Below are 15,957 nucleotides of genomic sequence, written 5' to 3'. Positions count from 1 at the left end.
CTATAGATGCTTGAGATTGGCCTCAAACACAAAGGGGTATTTCCAAAGCAGAGAAACAGGGGACCCATAATTAAGGCAGAGGAACACCACCCTCGATGTTGTGGAGGATGATCTTTGAGCTAACAAGGGCCACCAAAAAGGAAATCATAACAGAAATTTTCACCTCCTACACTGGGGCTTTCAGACCCAAAGACAAGTTACTGAGCTTAGCATAGCAGGCAGGAAGAAGAAGGTTCAGATGACATCTCTTTTGGACACTGGCTCTGAGATCTACAGCCAGTTTCTTAGCTCTTCTGTATCTCAATTTCATCATCTGTAAAAAGGTCATATACTCTCAGAGATGCTGTGAAGATTAAATAACATAATATTTGCAAAGCACTTAGTGTAGCATCTGGCACAAAGCAAATCCCTTATTAAAGAGAGTTATTAACATGAAATTGCTTTCCTGTGAGTTATTTTATCAGAAAGCTATAGAATAATGCATTTATTGCCAAGTTACAAACTTAAAAAACCTGACTTTGGAAACCCAGAAAAAGAAAAGATGGGATACAAGTTGTAATATTGTCTAACTTTATTTTTATAGGAGGCATGGAAATTTACCCTTGAGAAGGCCAGACAGATTGTCAAGAAATCCCCAGCTCTGGTAAGCAACTGACAGGGAGAATGCCAGCATGGTCCTTGGCACCTTCACCTCCCTCTGGCCCCTGCTCTCCCACCCCAAAGGGCCAGGGGCTACTCCTGACACAAGCCCACAACACTCCACAGTTGAACTGGGACTCAAGTAGGAATATGAACCCTGTCCTCTTTTTTCCTCTTTTTTCTCCTCCCTTCTCTCTACAGCTGCATTTCTCACCTCCAGTTGGAGCTGGATAATCCTTAGTTGTGGGTTCTGCCCAGGGCATTGTAGGATGTTAGCAGTATCCTTATCCTCTATCCGCTAGATGCCACCGCCCCCCCATAGTCACCACAACCAAAAATGTCTCCTAGCATTGCCACATTATCCTCTGGCACTCACTGTTGAGAATTGCTGCCCTCCAGCAGACGATATTGGAGAAGACTGTAGCCTCCTGCTCCATCACTTTCTAAATATGTGATCTAGGCTGAGCCTCAGTTTCCCTATCAGTGACAGAGGGACAATGGCAGCGTTCCATTCTCAAAACTAGGTATCAGGACCTAAGAGAGTCCATGTGTGTGAAGTGCCTAGTATCATACCTGGGACTTATCAAGCGCTCAACAGATGCTAGCTAAAACCATCACCATTATTATTCCTTTCCCCTAATTTTTCCTCTTTGCAATCATAGTTTTATTCAACAGACAGAATGCTTAGTTTGAACTGGTTATCATAAAGTCAAGTATTTGACTTGGGCCCTGCTGGTCAATCAGTCCCAGACGAAAAGAAAGCAGAAAGGTAAATCTTTGAAGAAGTGTCTCCCCTGATGCTAGCAGTTCTGGAAGGAAGGAAGCACTCATCAGAGATGAGAGGACATGGCCCTCATCCTTGGCTCTTCCCTGCTGGCCCAGTTTATCTTTCACCTGATGCAATACATTTAAAGTAGTATTGATTTGGCAACATGGAAATAAAGGGGAGGAAAATTCCTTGTGGCTCAATCTGCCAGATTTAGCAAATAAAAACAGAAGATTAAATTTGAATTTCAAATAAATAATGAATAATTTTTCGTATAAGTATGTCCAGCACAATATTTTATTTGGCAACCCTAGTTGAGGGGAGCACATGGGTTTTGATGTACAAGTCTGATACATGTTGAAAGACAGCATGAAGACATTTCTATTGATTAATCAATCATAATGCTTGCATCGTCAATTATTATTTAATTCAGTGAGTAGTTAAAGGCCAACCATAGCTGGTTCAATTAATCTGCTTAAGACATGGAACAAGAAATTGAAGCTTCACATGAAACCTTGACCACCACCTTCAGAACCCTAAACAGACTAGAGGATAATACCATTTTTCTTTTAATTCTTCTCAATATGCATCTAAAAATTTATTCTCAGAGCCTTGTTTACTTCACTAGCACAAACTGCCTTGGCATTGACTCAAAGGCTAATTAGGACTTTACAATTTTTCATTTCTGTCACCAAAATTGCCAGCATAATTCATGGGGCAGGATTCCAATCATGCCTTGCAAGAAGCAAAAAAAAAAAAAAAAAAAAAAAAACAACAACTGAACAATCCAACAATAAAAAAAAGCTCCTCAAAAATATCGTGCAATTTATTTACTCTCTAAATTAAAGCTATCAAAGAAAAAATAATCAGGAAATGCAAATAAGAGTCTTTTAAAAACTGCTCAGAGGATAGTGGCTGCAATTAATTCCATTGTGATGGCTGATGTAACTGTAGTTCTAGCCAGAATGCAGAGAGACACACAGTAGGTTGCATATCATTTCAGCATAACCTGTCAGAAAATCCATACTGGGGAAGAGTTAAGTGTTATGGTTGGGGAGCCGGGCGCAGGGGTTGGGGGGAGGTCTTCATGGATTTGGCAGATCCCTGAGCGTCTAAATGTTTAGAATACTTGAGTTATGTCCTCAGTTTATTCTCGCAAAAATGCCTACAAAGTAGCTAGCATCTTTTTGTTATCAACCCCATTTTACAGATAAAAAAACCAAGAATCAGATAGGTTAAACAATTTCCTCATTCCACATAGCTTGTAAGTGAGAAACCTATCATTTAAGTCCAGGTTTAGCTTCTTCCCAGTTTCTAACCCTTCCACCATTACAATGGCTTTCAACCAGACCTCCTCAGTACTGAATTTCAGGAAGCACCATTCCCATCACAGGCTGTGTGACTATTAAAATTGTGCAGTGTACAATCTGTACAGCTGAACCTGATGGCCCTGATGGTAAACCTACCTACTCAACAGAACCATCTGGAAAGACTTTAAAAATTGCTACTGTACAGACTTGCCCAGGGCTTCCCAGGTGACTCAGTGGTAAAGAAGCTACCTGCCAAGACAGAGACACAGCTTCGATCCTTGGGCTGGGAAGATCCCCCGGAGGAAGAAATGGTAACCCACTCCAGTATTCTTGCCTGGGAAATCCCATGGACAGAGAAGTCTGGCAGGCTATGGTCCACAGGGTTACAAAGAGTCAGACACTACTGAAGCAATTTAGCACTCAAGCAAATTCAAGTAAAATAACATATGACAATGGTTTAAAAGTACTATATCACTCAGAAATTCAATTTTAAGTTGGCTATGTACAGAAGGGTGCTTCCCCTGGTGGCTCAGATGATAAAGAATCTGCCCTCAATGCAGAAGAGAAGTTATGCTCCCCCTTTGAGCCTCTATATACCCCATTCACCACATTCTCATTTATTTAACTTCTGCTTATTGTTCTGTATTCATTTAACATCATGGGATGGGCAAAGCTCCAGATGCAAGTAGAAGTTGGCTAAATAGATGGCAAAAATGAAAATGCTGCCTGAATCCTATGCCCCAGGACAGCCCAGATTTGGGACTTTCATTTTAGATGGGATTACATGCAGCCAGATGTGCTGTTTAAATCCATCTCTAAGATAATAACAGCCCCCATTCTGCCTCTGTCTAGTAAGGTTTGAATTGAAAGGAAGGAGCTGTCAAATATGCAAGTGAGGTTCTCTTCAGTGCTGCTCTGTGTCAATCTAAGTTCCCTTTGCAAATTTGTAAGAAGAGGTTAGTCCTTCCCATACCATGTGATGAAAAAGCTGGATGATCGAAACATCTGTCTTAACAGAAGGAGTTCTGGGGATCCCTGGACAAGTTACATCACCTTCTGTCTACGTCCTAGATCCAGTTTCTGCACAAGGAATGTCAAAGACAGCTGCAGCCTTCAGGCTGAATTTTGACATTGAACAGCTGTGCATTTTATTCCACTGTATCTCCTGTGTAGTAATTATCAGGCTGTCCTTATAAAATGTTTGATGTATTGGTTATCATCCATGTTAAAATCTGCATTGCCATTAAGTTAATTAGACCAAGGCCTTCAGACAAAGTAAATATAAAAACAAGTAACTCAAACTTTCAAATGCAACCTGATTCTGGATCTTGGAAAGCATCTCTACAAATTGCCACCCATGTTATGGTATAATTGCATGCTGGTGTGTGTTTTGCAGTGTGTCTACGCTATTCATCTCATTCAGTTACCAGCTCTCCAAACATCCCATCTTTGTACCCCCATCCCCCTCCTCCCGCTTTCCAATAGTGATTCCCAACCAGGGGCAATGCTGACCCCCATCACCTCTCCTGGGGACATTTGGTAACAATTGGAAACATTTGGAGGCTGCTGACTATAGTGACTAGATGCTGGATATGCTGCTAAATAGCTTACAATGCACAGGACAGCCCACAACAAAGAATTATTCAGCCCTGAATGGCAATAGTGCTGAGGTTAGAGAGCTCAAGACCAGGCCTTAGAGTCTTTATCTGCCAACGGGTTTTTCTGTCTCATCTTGCCTCCTCCAGGCTTTCACGTCTCCTCCAGAGAGGTCTTTCTGAAATACAGTGTGATCTCTCCCAGGATTCCCCACTGCCCTCAGGACAGCACATGATGCAGCCTTCCAGGCTCATCCTAATATGTCCTTCCTTCCGTGGTCCACCTCATTCTCCTGGATCCTTATGCTCCAGCCAGGTTGAAATGTCCTGCAAGATGCCAGCCCCACTCGTATGCCCACAGCCCTGTGTGGGGTGCTTCCTCTGCTTCTCTGGCTTTGGTGTGGACTCCAACCACCTGGGACCTTTTAAAAATACAGATTCTGATTCGACAGAGCAACAGTGCAGCCAGAGACTCTTAGTCCTAAAAGTTCCTGGATGACATCCAATGCTTCTGGTTTGTGATCACACTTTCTTCAGCCAAAGTCTACAGCAGTGGTTCTCAAACCTTAGTGAGCATCAGAATGACTTGGAGCTATGAAAACACAAATTCCCAGGCCTTCACCAGGCTTTCTGAGTCAGTAGATTGTGGTGGAGCCCACGAATTACATTCGTAGCCAAGTCTGCAAACTGCCTTTGGGTTGAAAAGCGTGGAGCATCTGTCTCTTCCTTTCTCGCCTGCCTCCTCCTCCAGTTCCTAGAAAGCCATATTAATGCCTGGACCACGGCAGCCCTCACAGAGCATGCTAAGAGCTGGGATTATCCACCCCTATGCTCCACTAGACAGTAGGCTCCATGGCGACAAGGACAGCCTCTTCTGTCTCCACCTCTTGCATGTAGTTGAGGGCACTAGTCAGGATTGTTCCTCATTCTAGAAAGTTGTACAAACATCATGAAGATCCTTAAATATCTCATTTATAGCCAGAAAAGGTTACTTGTCTGCCTTTGCTAGGGTCAGAATACTGACAACTGTTAGTACCATTCACAGCCATCTGAAGGACTCTCTAGGTTGGTGAGAATTACCACATGCTTCCCCGCTGTCCAAAAGTAGACCATTCCTATGAAGTCTTTCCTCAGGCTAAGCAGCAACTACCTTAGGACTCATCTTGCTAACAGATGCACACAATAAGTGGAGATCAAGCAAGAAGCTCACAGACACGGTTCAAAGCTCTGGCTGCCTGATACTGAAGTGTTCAGTGTGGTTTCTGGGGAAGGAGCTGGGAGGGGCCCCTCAGTGCTGGGGGTTACTCACTGGCTCCACACTGGCTCCTGCAGAACAGATGATGAACCATATTTTTGCTTTTCGCTTTTTTTTCTTTTTTTATGAAAGTGAAAACTCCTCTTTGGATTTCTTTCAGTTCATGAAAATAGATGCTAACGTATGTCTTTCATCGAATCAAGGTGGCATGAAGTGAACGTTAAAAAAGCAGGAGATACCTCTCTCCCTTTCTCTCTTTGTTGATAAATGCCAGTTCCTGACTTTTTCTACCCAGTTGTTTTTCCTTTTGTCTGCAAAAAGCATCACAGGAACTGCAATACTTCTAAAAGCACTGTTTAATTAAAAAAAAAAAGCCAGGGTTTTTAATTTATCCCCCAGCTAGAGTCTTATGTAAACTGCTGTCTGAAATCCCTTTGTTCAGGAAACTCTGGGGGGCTTCATCTGCACCCCTTCCCCTGAGCCATCTCTCCCTTTAGTCTTTATCTCTTAATAGGATGGAATTATCTTATTTGAAAACAGTCTTTATTTTTCAAATCCTGTTTTAAAGCCACTGAAGATAATGAGGAGAAGAATGTTGTCTAAGTAGAATGGACCAAGGTGGGCCTCTTCTTTTGGGCAGAGCTGGAAAAGATAATAAGATGGGACCAGCTGGCTGGGGGAAGAGAGACCTTCAAGCGAAAGGAGCCAGCACACAGGTGCAATGTATTTGGAGTGTGGGGACAGGAACGGGCTAAATTAAGTTAAGTAATATGGCCCAGATTCTGGAGAAAGAAGAGTCCAGAAATCCAAAATGTGGAGCCAAGAAGAGAGGAAGTACCTTTAGAAACTGGAAAACCATTCCTTGAAATAAATAACTCTTTCTGTTTTTGCTTTTCTCTCCAGACATACTCCAGAAGTGGTTTTGATATTTGTTCATTCCCATTTTTGGCCAAGATCTGTCAGAAGATTAAACTGTATGTATATGAATGCCCCCTCCTGAGCACTAACAGGGGAGAGCATCTTTGGTGGTTTCTGTTTTTAATGATGAAAATGATCTTCAAGTTAAAAGGCATCTTTCTGAAGGTGAAAGTGTTTCTTGCTCATGACTTGTATAGAAACTAGAAGACTAATTAGCTTAGAACAAATCATTTTGGAAATAGACTGAATACCAGCATCTTTGAACCTCCAAGCCTGACTTACAGTCCTGGGCTGGAACACAGCCTTCCTGCCAGTACATGCTCACACCGGGGACAGGACAGCCCCTCCTTGCTGCGTAAGATCCAGACGAGGTCGGTCACCCGTTCTGGTGGGGACTCTGAGCATCTTTAGTGCAAGGCACTCATGAAGCTGGAAAAGGACCCTAGTTTTCAAGAGCACAACCTATTACCTAAAAACCCTAGCTCTAATATCTATGAACAAGGTTCCAAATGCAGAGATACTGTCCAGAGTTCCCAAGCCCTCCTGTCTCAGTTTAAAATCCCATGCTCCAGCTCACTCTAAGATTGTGCTGGGTGTCATAGTAACTACTGTCCAGAATATTGAAAGACAGAACAGTATCCTGAGAGGCACGTTGGACTAAGAGGCAAAATAGCACAGGTCCCCTTCCACCCAGCTGTTTCCCTTGTAACTGGGGCAGGGCTGCTGCCTGGCAGTGTACGGCCACCATTCCCAGGGCCAGATACTGAACTTTCACTGCATTTCTGCACTGAATTCTCATAATTCCATCACTATTCCCATTTTGAACAGAAGGAAACTGAGTCTTACAGAGGTAATTTTTCCGGGATTTCTTTCCAGTGGTTAAGACTCTGCTTCCACTGCTGGGGGCCTGGGTATGATCCTTGGTCAGGGAACTATGATTCCACCTGCCACGTGGTGTGGCCAAAAACTTTAAAAGAAAAAAAGTAACTTCTCCCAGCCACAAGGACCCAACATAGATCCCCAGGTATATTGGACCACACTTGTTCTCTGGAAACATCCCCTTTTGGAATCCTCTGCAGTGCTGTGTCTTGAGCCAGCTTTGAGGACTTGGGCCCCTTCATGTCTCCAAACCTCAGTTTTTCCATGTCTCAGCTCAAGCCAAAGAGCCATTTGGAAGGTTTTAAAGATGCAGACTTCTTGGTCTGAGCCCTGGTGGGGGAACACGGCAGATTCCTAGGCTCCTGTTTAACTATGTCCTCCCAGGAGCTCACATTCCTCTAGGAGCCAGACACAGGTGTTACATGTACAGATAATGCTTTAATGACTCAAAATAATATTCCTTCTCTGTAACATACTCATTGGGACCATGCCATCTTCCCAGACCCCTGTTTTTATTCTCACTCTTCTGAAGGCAGTTCCTATCACTTGAGCACATTCTGGTCCAGCCTGGCTCTCATTGTGAAGGGATAGAGGGGAGAACTCTCCAGAGATGAGAGTCAGGCCTTATACCTGAACTGAGAGGTTGGGTTCATTTCTTAGGCCTGCTGTACTAAAATACCCCAACCTGGGTAGTTTAGGACAATAGAAATGTATTCTCTCCCAGTGCTGGAGGTTGAAAGTTTGAAAGCAATATGCGGGCAAGGTCCCTCTGAGACTCTACTCCCACTGATACTCCCTCAGAGACTCTGGATAGAATCCTCCTTGCCTCTTAGCTTCTGGCACTGGCTGTCCATCATTGGGAACCCTGACTTTGCAGCTGCATCACTCCACATCTCCCTTCCTCTTCGTGCATGGACATCTTGCCTGTGTGTCTGTCTTTTCCTTTTATAACCAGTCATATTGGATTAGTTCAGTTCAGTGCAGTCACTCAGTCTTGTCTGATTCTTTGTGGCCCCATGAACCACAGCACGCCAGGCTTCCCTGTCCATCACCAACTCCCAGAGTTCACCCAGACTCATGTTCATCGAGTCAATGATGCCAACCAACCATCTCATCCTCTGTCATCCCCTTCTCCTCCTGCCCTCAGTCTTTCCCAGCATCAGGGTCTTTTCAAATGAGTCAGTTCTTCACATGAGGTGGCCAAAGTATTGGAGTTTCAATTTCAGCCTCAGTCCTTCCAGTGAACACCCAGGACTGATCTCCTTTAGAATGGACTGGTTGAATCTCCTTGCAGTCCAAGGGACTCTCAAGAGTCTTCTCTAACTCCACAGTTCAAAAGCATCAATTCTTTTGCACTCAGCTTTCTTTATAGTCCAACTCTCACATCCATACATGACTACTGGAAAAACCATAGTCTTGACTAGATGGACCATTTATTGACAAAGTAATGTCTCTGCTTTTTAATGTGCTCTCTAGGTTGGTTATAACTTTCCTTCCAAGGAGTAAGCATCTTTTAATTTCATGGCTGCAATCACCATCTGCAGTGATATTGGAGCCCAAAAAGATAAAGTCGGCCACTGTTTCCACTGTTTCTCCATCTATTTGCCATGAAGTGATGGGACCAGATGCCATGATCTTAGTTTTCCGAATGTTGAGACTTAAAGCCAACTTTTTGACTCTCCTCTTTCACTTTCATCAAGAGATTCTTTAGTTCCTCTTCACTTTCTGCCATAAGGGTGGTGTCATCTGCATATCTGAGGTTATTGGTATTTCTCCCAGCAATCTTGATTCCAGTTTGTGCTTCTTCCAGCCCAGCGTTTCTCATGATGTACTCTGCATATAAGTTAAATAAGCAGGGTGACAATATACAGCCTTGACGTACTCCTTTTCCTATTTGGAACCAGTCTGTTGTTCCATGTCCAGCTCTAACTGTTGCTTCCTGACCTGCATACAGGTTTCTCAAGAGGCAGGTCAGGTGGTCTGATATTCTCATCTCTTTCAGAATTTTCCACAATTTATTGTGATCCACACAGTCAAAGGCTTTGGCATAATCAATAAAGCAGAAATAGATGTTTTTCTGGAACTCTCTCGCTTTTTTGATAATCCAACAGATGTTGGTAATTTGATCTCTGGTTCCTCTGACTTTTCTAAAACCAGCTTGAACATCTGGAAGTTCACGGTTCACGTATTGCTGAAGCCTGGCTTGGAGAATTTTGAACATTACTTTACTAGGGTGTGAGATGAGTGCAATTGTGTGGCAGTTTGAACATTCTTTGGGATTGCCTTTCTTTGGGATTGGAATGAAAACTGACCTTTTCCAGTCCTGTGGCCACTGCTGAGTTTTCCAAATTTACTGACATATTGAGTGCAGCTCTTTCACAGCATCATCTTTTAGGATTTGAAATAGCTCAACTGGAATTCTGTCACCTCCACTAGCTTTGTTCATAGTGATGCTTCCTAAGGCTCACTTGACTTCACATTTCAGGATGTCTGACTCTAGGTGAGTGATCACACCATCATGATTATCTGGGTCATGAAGATCTTTTTTGTACAGTTCTTCTGTGTATTTTTGCCACCTCTTCTTAATATCTTCTGCTTCTGTTAGGTCCCTACTATTTCTGTCCTTTATTGAGCCCATCATTGCATGAAATATTCCCTTGGTATCTCTAATTTTCTTCAAGAGATCTCTAGTCTTTCCCATTCTATTGTTTTCCTCTATTTCTTTGCATTGATTGCTAAGGAAGGCTTTCTTATCTCTCCTTGTTATTCTCTGGAAATCTGCATTCAAATGGGTATATCTTTCCTTTTCTCCTTTGCTTTTCATGTCTCTTCTCTTCACAGCTATTTGTAAGGCCTCCTCAGACAGCCATTTTGCTTTTTTCATTTCTTTTTCTTGGGGATGGTCTTGATCCCTGTCTCCTGTACAATGTCACGAACCTCCGTTCATAGTTCATCAGGCACTCTGTCTATCAGATCTAGTCCCTTAAATCTATTTCTCACTTCCACTGTATAATCATAAGGGATTTGATTTAGGTCATACGTGAATGGTCTAGTGGTTTTCCCCACTGTCTTCAATTTAAGTCTGAATTTGGCAATAAGGAGTTGATAATCTGAGCCACAGTTAGCCCCCAGTCTTGTTTTTGCTGACTATATAGAGCTTCTCCATCTCTGGCTGCAACGAATATAATCAATCTGATTTTAGTGTTGGCCATCTGGTGATGTAGGGACCACTCTAATGACCTCCTAAAGGAAATCAGTCCTGAATATTCACTGGAAGGACTGATGCTGAAGCTGAAGCTCCAACACTTTGGCCACCTGATTCCAAGAACTTACTCATTGGAAAAGACGCTGATTCTGAGAAAGATTGAAGGTAGGAGGAGAAGGGGATGACAGAAGATGAGACAGTTGGATGGCATCACCGACCTGATGGACATGAGCTTAGCAAGCTCTGGGAACTGGTGATGGACAGGGAAGCCTGGCGTGCTGCAGGTCCATGGGGTGACAAAGACTGAGTGACTGAACTTAACTGAACTAATAACCTCATCCTAACTTAACAACATCTGCAAACATCCTCTTTCCAAGTAAGTGCCCATTCACAGGGACCAGAGGTTAGAACCTCAACAGCTCTCTTTGGTGAACACAGTTGAGCCCACAACAGAGGCACTTTTCTTATGTTCCTCCATCCTTCATCTCATGAGCTTCTTGGCCGCTAAAGCCACTGAACAGCCCCCATCTGCTTTGAATGTATCTCAGGAGTGGAGAAGGCTGTGCTTCTGACCCACATTCAGAACCTCTTAGTTTAAGAACTTTTCCTGGTTCATCTGCCCACATGAGTTCCTGTAAGCCAGCTGTGCAAAGTGTTGGCCTAGATCCCGGAAACAGTTATCAACACTGCTTTTCATGAATAGAGGTGGAGGCGGACAGCATCAGGATATGAAGAGTGGAGGGGGAATATGAGACATGAAAGAAGGTGCTGGGAGGCTGAGAGACAGCCAGATCCCTAGGTCCCCAGGCCCCTGATCATTTCATCATGCCTAGCTCTTGTTGAATTGAGACTCCTGTCTCCTCCTTGCTGAAATCATCATTATATTTTTTGTGTCAAACGTGGGCCTGTAGGACCAAAACAACATCTCTGCAATTGAACCACCTTTGAAACACTGAATTCAAGAGCATCTGTGGCCAGAGATTTTCCTGGCCCAATTTAAAAGGGAAACTCTTTTTATGAAAAAGCAAAAGCAATATATTTTTCTTCTTCTAAAAATCACTGTGCTTCTGGTATAATTCATACCAGGTCACAATTTATTCAGTGCTGTTTGCTTTATAAAGCACATTTAAATGCAACCTCATTTATTCGTCAAATAACCTGTGGCTCAGTGATAATAATGACAAGGAAGAATAACCCAGTACTGTCTCTTTACCAGGAACTTTTATAAAGGCAGCCCTGTTAGCAGACCCCATTTTTGTCCCCCTTTTTAAAGATGTAAAGTTATTTTCCCAAAGTCACAGAACTAGTCATGGATACATATGACGTTTGGACCCAGAACCATTACATTGTCTGTGCCTTGACTCTGAGCCCCACTTTTAGATGAACAAGTTGGTTCTAGTTCATTTAATGCCTGATCCACTAACACAATCAGCAGGTAATAGAGACAAGCCTACATGTCTTTGACTGCATTAACCCTTCCGTAAAATCCCCTCCAGTGAGAATGCCTTTCCTGCTCCTTGCCTCTCCCTGCCCCCCGTTTGTTCTAATGCATTCAAAATGCAATAGTGGCATCTCCACCCATGGTAAGAAGTTTTCCAACTCCCAGCCACATAGCTAGCCTTCTTGGTACCCTGAGCTCCCTGGCGCCTGCTCCTGCACCCTGTTCTTCCCTGGCTGCTTCCCCATCAGTCTCCCACACCTACCAATAGCTTTTGAAGAGTGAGGACACCATTTCTTGGTAAGCTTTTTAGCCCTGGTTCCTAACACAGTGCTTGACCTCAGTAGGGACTCAATGAAGAAACAAAGAAATAAGCAAATAAATAAGCAAAGAAAAAACACTAATTTATTAGAGACACAAATGTGTAGGATACCAGGCTACTGCCATGGGGCAACCAAGGATTTTGTTATTGTTTTGTTCTGATCAGAATTCACAGTGCTTATACACTGCCTAATTTTTTTTATTGCAATGGTGAGTCAGGAGGGTCCCCTCTTAATATCAATAATGTATTCTTTTTATTGAATTTCCAAATGCTTAAGCCCACCTATGTATTATTTCACATAAATTCACACAGGCTATCATATCCTATGTTAATTGTATTTTTAATTCATCATTCTTGGCTTTTTTCATTTGTTCCTTCTTGCTTATGCCCTGCTCTTGCCACGCACCTCAGTCCCTATCCCCACCACACAGTTAGCCATGTAAACATGTCAGTATGTATCTTTCCATAGTTTTCTCTGCTTTCACTGCATCTTACAGAGATGCATGTAACACATCCACGTGCAGAAGAAACAGCCACTCTAAACCTGCATTGCTGCCTGGGATTCAAATGTGAGGCAGATACTCATGGATACTCATTTTCCCTAGTTTTCTTTTGTTGTAATGCCCCAGTTTCATGACATAGTTTTAGGCATTTTGAACTTGAATAGCTCAATATTATGTAACGAAGAACATTCAGCTGCAGTCACAATTGCTCACTGGGTCAAGCTTGTCAGCCCAGACCCCAGGCAGAGGGCAGGAGCAGCGAGCAGTTGATTGCCTGTACCAGCCGAGGTGATAACTGGAGTTCTATATATTTTCACTGTAAGTTTCCTCTTTTAAACATCTTTGCTGCCACAAATATTAGTTTCACCATATAACTAATTAGCCGTGAGGCTAATTACAAAATTAAAGAGACTTTATTACTAAATACAAAATACCTGAATATATTTAAAGGGTGAAAAGTGAGAGTCAGTCGTGTCCGACTCTTTGCGACCCCGTGGACTGTAGCCTACCAGTTTCTTCCGTCCGTGGGATTTTCCAGGCAAGAATACTGGAGTGGGTTGCCACTTCCTTCTCCAGGAGATCTTCCCAACCCAGGGATTGAACCCGGGTCTCCTGCATTGTAGGCAGACGCTTTCCTGTCTGAGCCACCGGGGAAGTCCATTTAAAGGGTGCATAGATTTAATGGCACTACTGTGCAGGTGACTGACCTTATTTTGTGACTTGTACCTGAGCACTTGTCTTCCAGGTCTTTCATTCTTAATGTTTTACACATTGATTCGCCTCCTCATTCGGCATCACATTTTTTCTTTTTGCTAAAATTTCTTCCTTTGTTAGAGGAGGTATCAATTTCCAAATATTAGGATGCATATTTATACCCAAGCTTTGTATTGCATCCCATTCCTGTGTTTTTGCCTAGAAAGGAGCCTGGTGGGCTACAGTCCATGGGGTTGCAAGAGTCAGACACCTCTGAGCACACACACTTGTGTATTGTGTTATGAAAGCCTCTATACTGTTGTGTGATCCTGGCATCTTGTCACATGTCTGTTGATAAACATTCCAGAGTTGTATGGGAAATGTGAGTTCAAATCTGCAATTTTCAGGCCCTCTTCCTCTTTCTCCTCCACTGTAGTGTGTTTAGAAATAAGAAACTGGCTCTTGGGGCAAATCATCATCTTTTGTCATGATTTTTGTATGATACATATCAAAACAAACTATCAACCAGTCATTTTACATTTTATGGCAAAATTGTCTTATGGCCAATTAGTTACACAGTGAGAATGTTTGTAACAAAAATGCTTGCTGTGAAGGTACTTACAGCAAAGAAGTTTACAGTAAAAATATCTAAAAATAATGGACATGCATAACTGGATTGGACATTGTGTGGCTGGGAACCTGAAAATCTGAAGAGAATCCATGGGTTGAATTGGGGATATATCCAGAGACTAAAATGTCATAAGAGCAGACAACTTAAGCCTGTTTGCCCAGTCCTAGAAGCCACCTTTGGTATAGCTGTTAGCACTGTGCATAATAAAGAAAAAAAGCTAATATTTTGTGAATACTTATCACATGCTTGGCACAGGTCTTCCTTGCTTCACATGTAGTGAAGCACCACTCATTTAGTCTTTGCAACAGTCCAAGGAAGCAGGTACTGACATTGACCCCATTTACAAATGAGCCAACAGATGTAAAAATGATGAAATAATTTGCCTTAAGGTTATGTACAGCAGACCTGGGATTCAAATCCAAGGAGTCTAATTTCAGAACCTAGAGCTATGTTAAAGGGTTTCCCATACTTTTCCTTCCTACTAGAATGCCTGTCACCCAATTACTTGCTTTGAAAATGCTTTCTAATCCTTTAACTTTCACCTTAAGATTGCCTCCTTCCCTGTAGAGAGGGAAATGTCTTCCCTCTGCATGCACAACCCTCTTAGAGAATTTTTCTCCATAGCACTGTAGCTATCTATTAATGCATTGTTTTCCCCATCCATCACTGAGCTCTTCTAGCATAAGAAATGTATCTAATACTCATCCTTAATATCTAATATGATGTCTGGCACATGGTAGGGATTCAAAAATAGCTATGGAATGAATGAATGAATATTTTGGCATACAACCAGGTACCTGTAAGGATACACAATGTATCAAATTTATATACAATTTTGAAGAAGCAATGATAGTATAAGTCAACAATGCTTTATCCAAAACCTTGGAGCCAATTGTAATTTGGAATTCAGAATTTCCCAGATTTTAAGAAAGTGACATATCAAGTATATACTGTAAATCACCACACTCACTTACACTCTTAGCACCTCCTGATTAAACACATTTATATTTCAGCAGTGAAATATATGGATAATCATATTAAGTAGGGTATAGGTTATGAATTGCCTTAGATTGGTTTAGGTCAAATTTTGCTACCAAATAAGTTAGCTGCAACGTTGAAAATAAGAAACAACTCTTGGTTTTCAGGACTGTTTGGATACGTGGGCTATGAATAAGGGATTGTGGAGTTTATGTAAATTGCAACTTATGAGATTTAGGATGGCCAATCTACCCATGCATGTCTAGAATGTATGGTTTTGTTTAGTTACTTTGAGCCTTTAAAATAAACAAGTAAAGGTTAATAAAATGACCAAACGTTCTAATTCTAGAAATTCATTTGTTCCTTCCTTCAAGGACAAACTCTCACCCCCAAAGTGGCAAAGGTACAAGGAGATAGTTTTGGCATCATTGAGAGAGACCTTTCACCAGCGCTTTTCCTCAGACTGATAACATGGCTGTTTGGGTTTGTTCATCCTCTCTCTCCTCCCTACCCCATCCCTCTCCCTCCTCCTCTTCCTCTTATTCTTTCTCTTGCTCTGTGTCTTTCCTCCTTTTCTCAACTAGGAGCCTAAAACAGCTATCCAAGAGTTCAAATACATACATGGGAGAACCCTACCTATTCTTACAGGGGATGTCATCTCCCAAGAGGTCTATAAAGTGGACTTCCAGTGACTCCACCATCCCAGAGCTCTTAAGACAGGCTCCACACCACCAGTTAGGCTCCATGCTGGCTCTGGCTGAATTCACTAGCCTTGAGACTCTCAGAACTGCTGAGAAGCTCTTGATTCAGAAGACCATTTACTAA

The 15,957-nt window shown here is 42.4% G+C and overlaps 2 protein-coding genes across 4 annotated transcripts in view; one reads left to right on the top strand and one right to left on the bottom strand.

The window, feature by feature from the left end:
* AOAH (acyloxyacyl hydrolase) overlaps positions 1 to 15,957 on the top strand; it is a 178,368-nt gene that overhangs the window by 58,795 nt on the left and 103,616 nt on the right. For 2 of the 3 annotated variants that reach the window (XM_020902451.2, XM_020902437.2), the window contains exons 5-6: positions 584 to 643; positions 6,469 to 6,539. In XM_020902451.2, the coding sequence (XP_020758110.2) occupies positions 584 to 643; positions 6,469 to 6,539 (131 nt within the window). The remainder of the gene's footprint in view (positions 1 to 583; positions 644 to 6,468; positions 6,540 to 15,957) is intronic. The other variant, XM_070468474.1, reaches the window with a different exon arrangement.
* LOC110151469 (small ribosomal subunit protein eS7-like) overlaps positions 1 to 15,957 on the bottom strand; it is a 187,461-nt gene that overhangs the window by 85,122 nt on the left and 86,382 nt on the right. The window lies entirely within an intron of this gene.

Source organism: Odocoileus virginianus, chromosome 1, assembly GCF_023699985.2.
Source record: "Odocoileus virginianus isolate 20LAN1187 ecotype Illinois chromosome 1, Ovbor_1.2, whole genome shotgun sequence".
NCBI classification, from domain to species: Eukaryota; Metazoa; Chordata; class Mammalia; order Artiodactyla; family Cervidae; genus Odocoileus; species Odocoileus virginianus.
The sequence above is the reverse complement of the archived record's forward strand: the minus strand, read 5'-3'. Positions and strand labels throughout refer to the sequence as shown.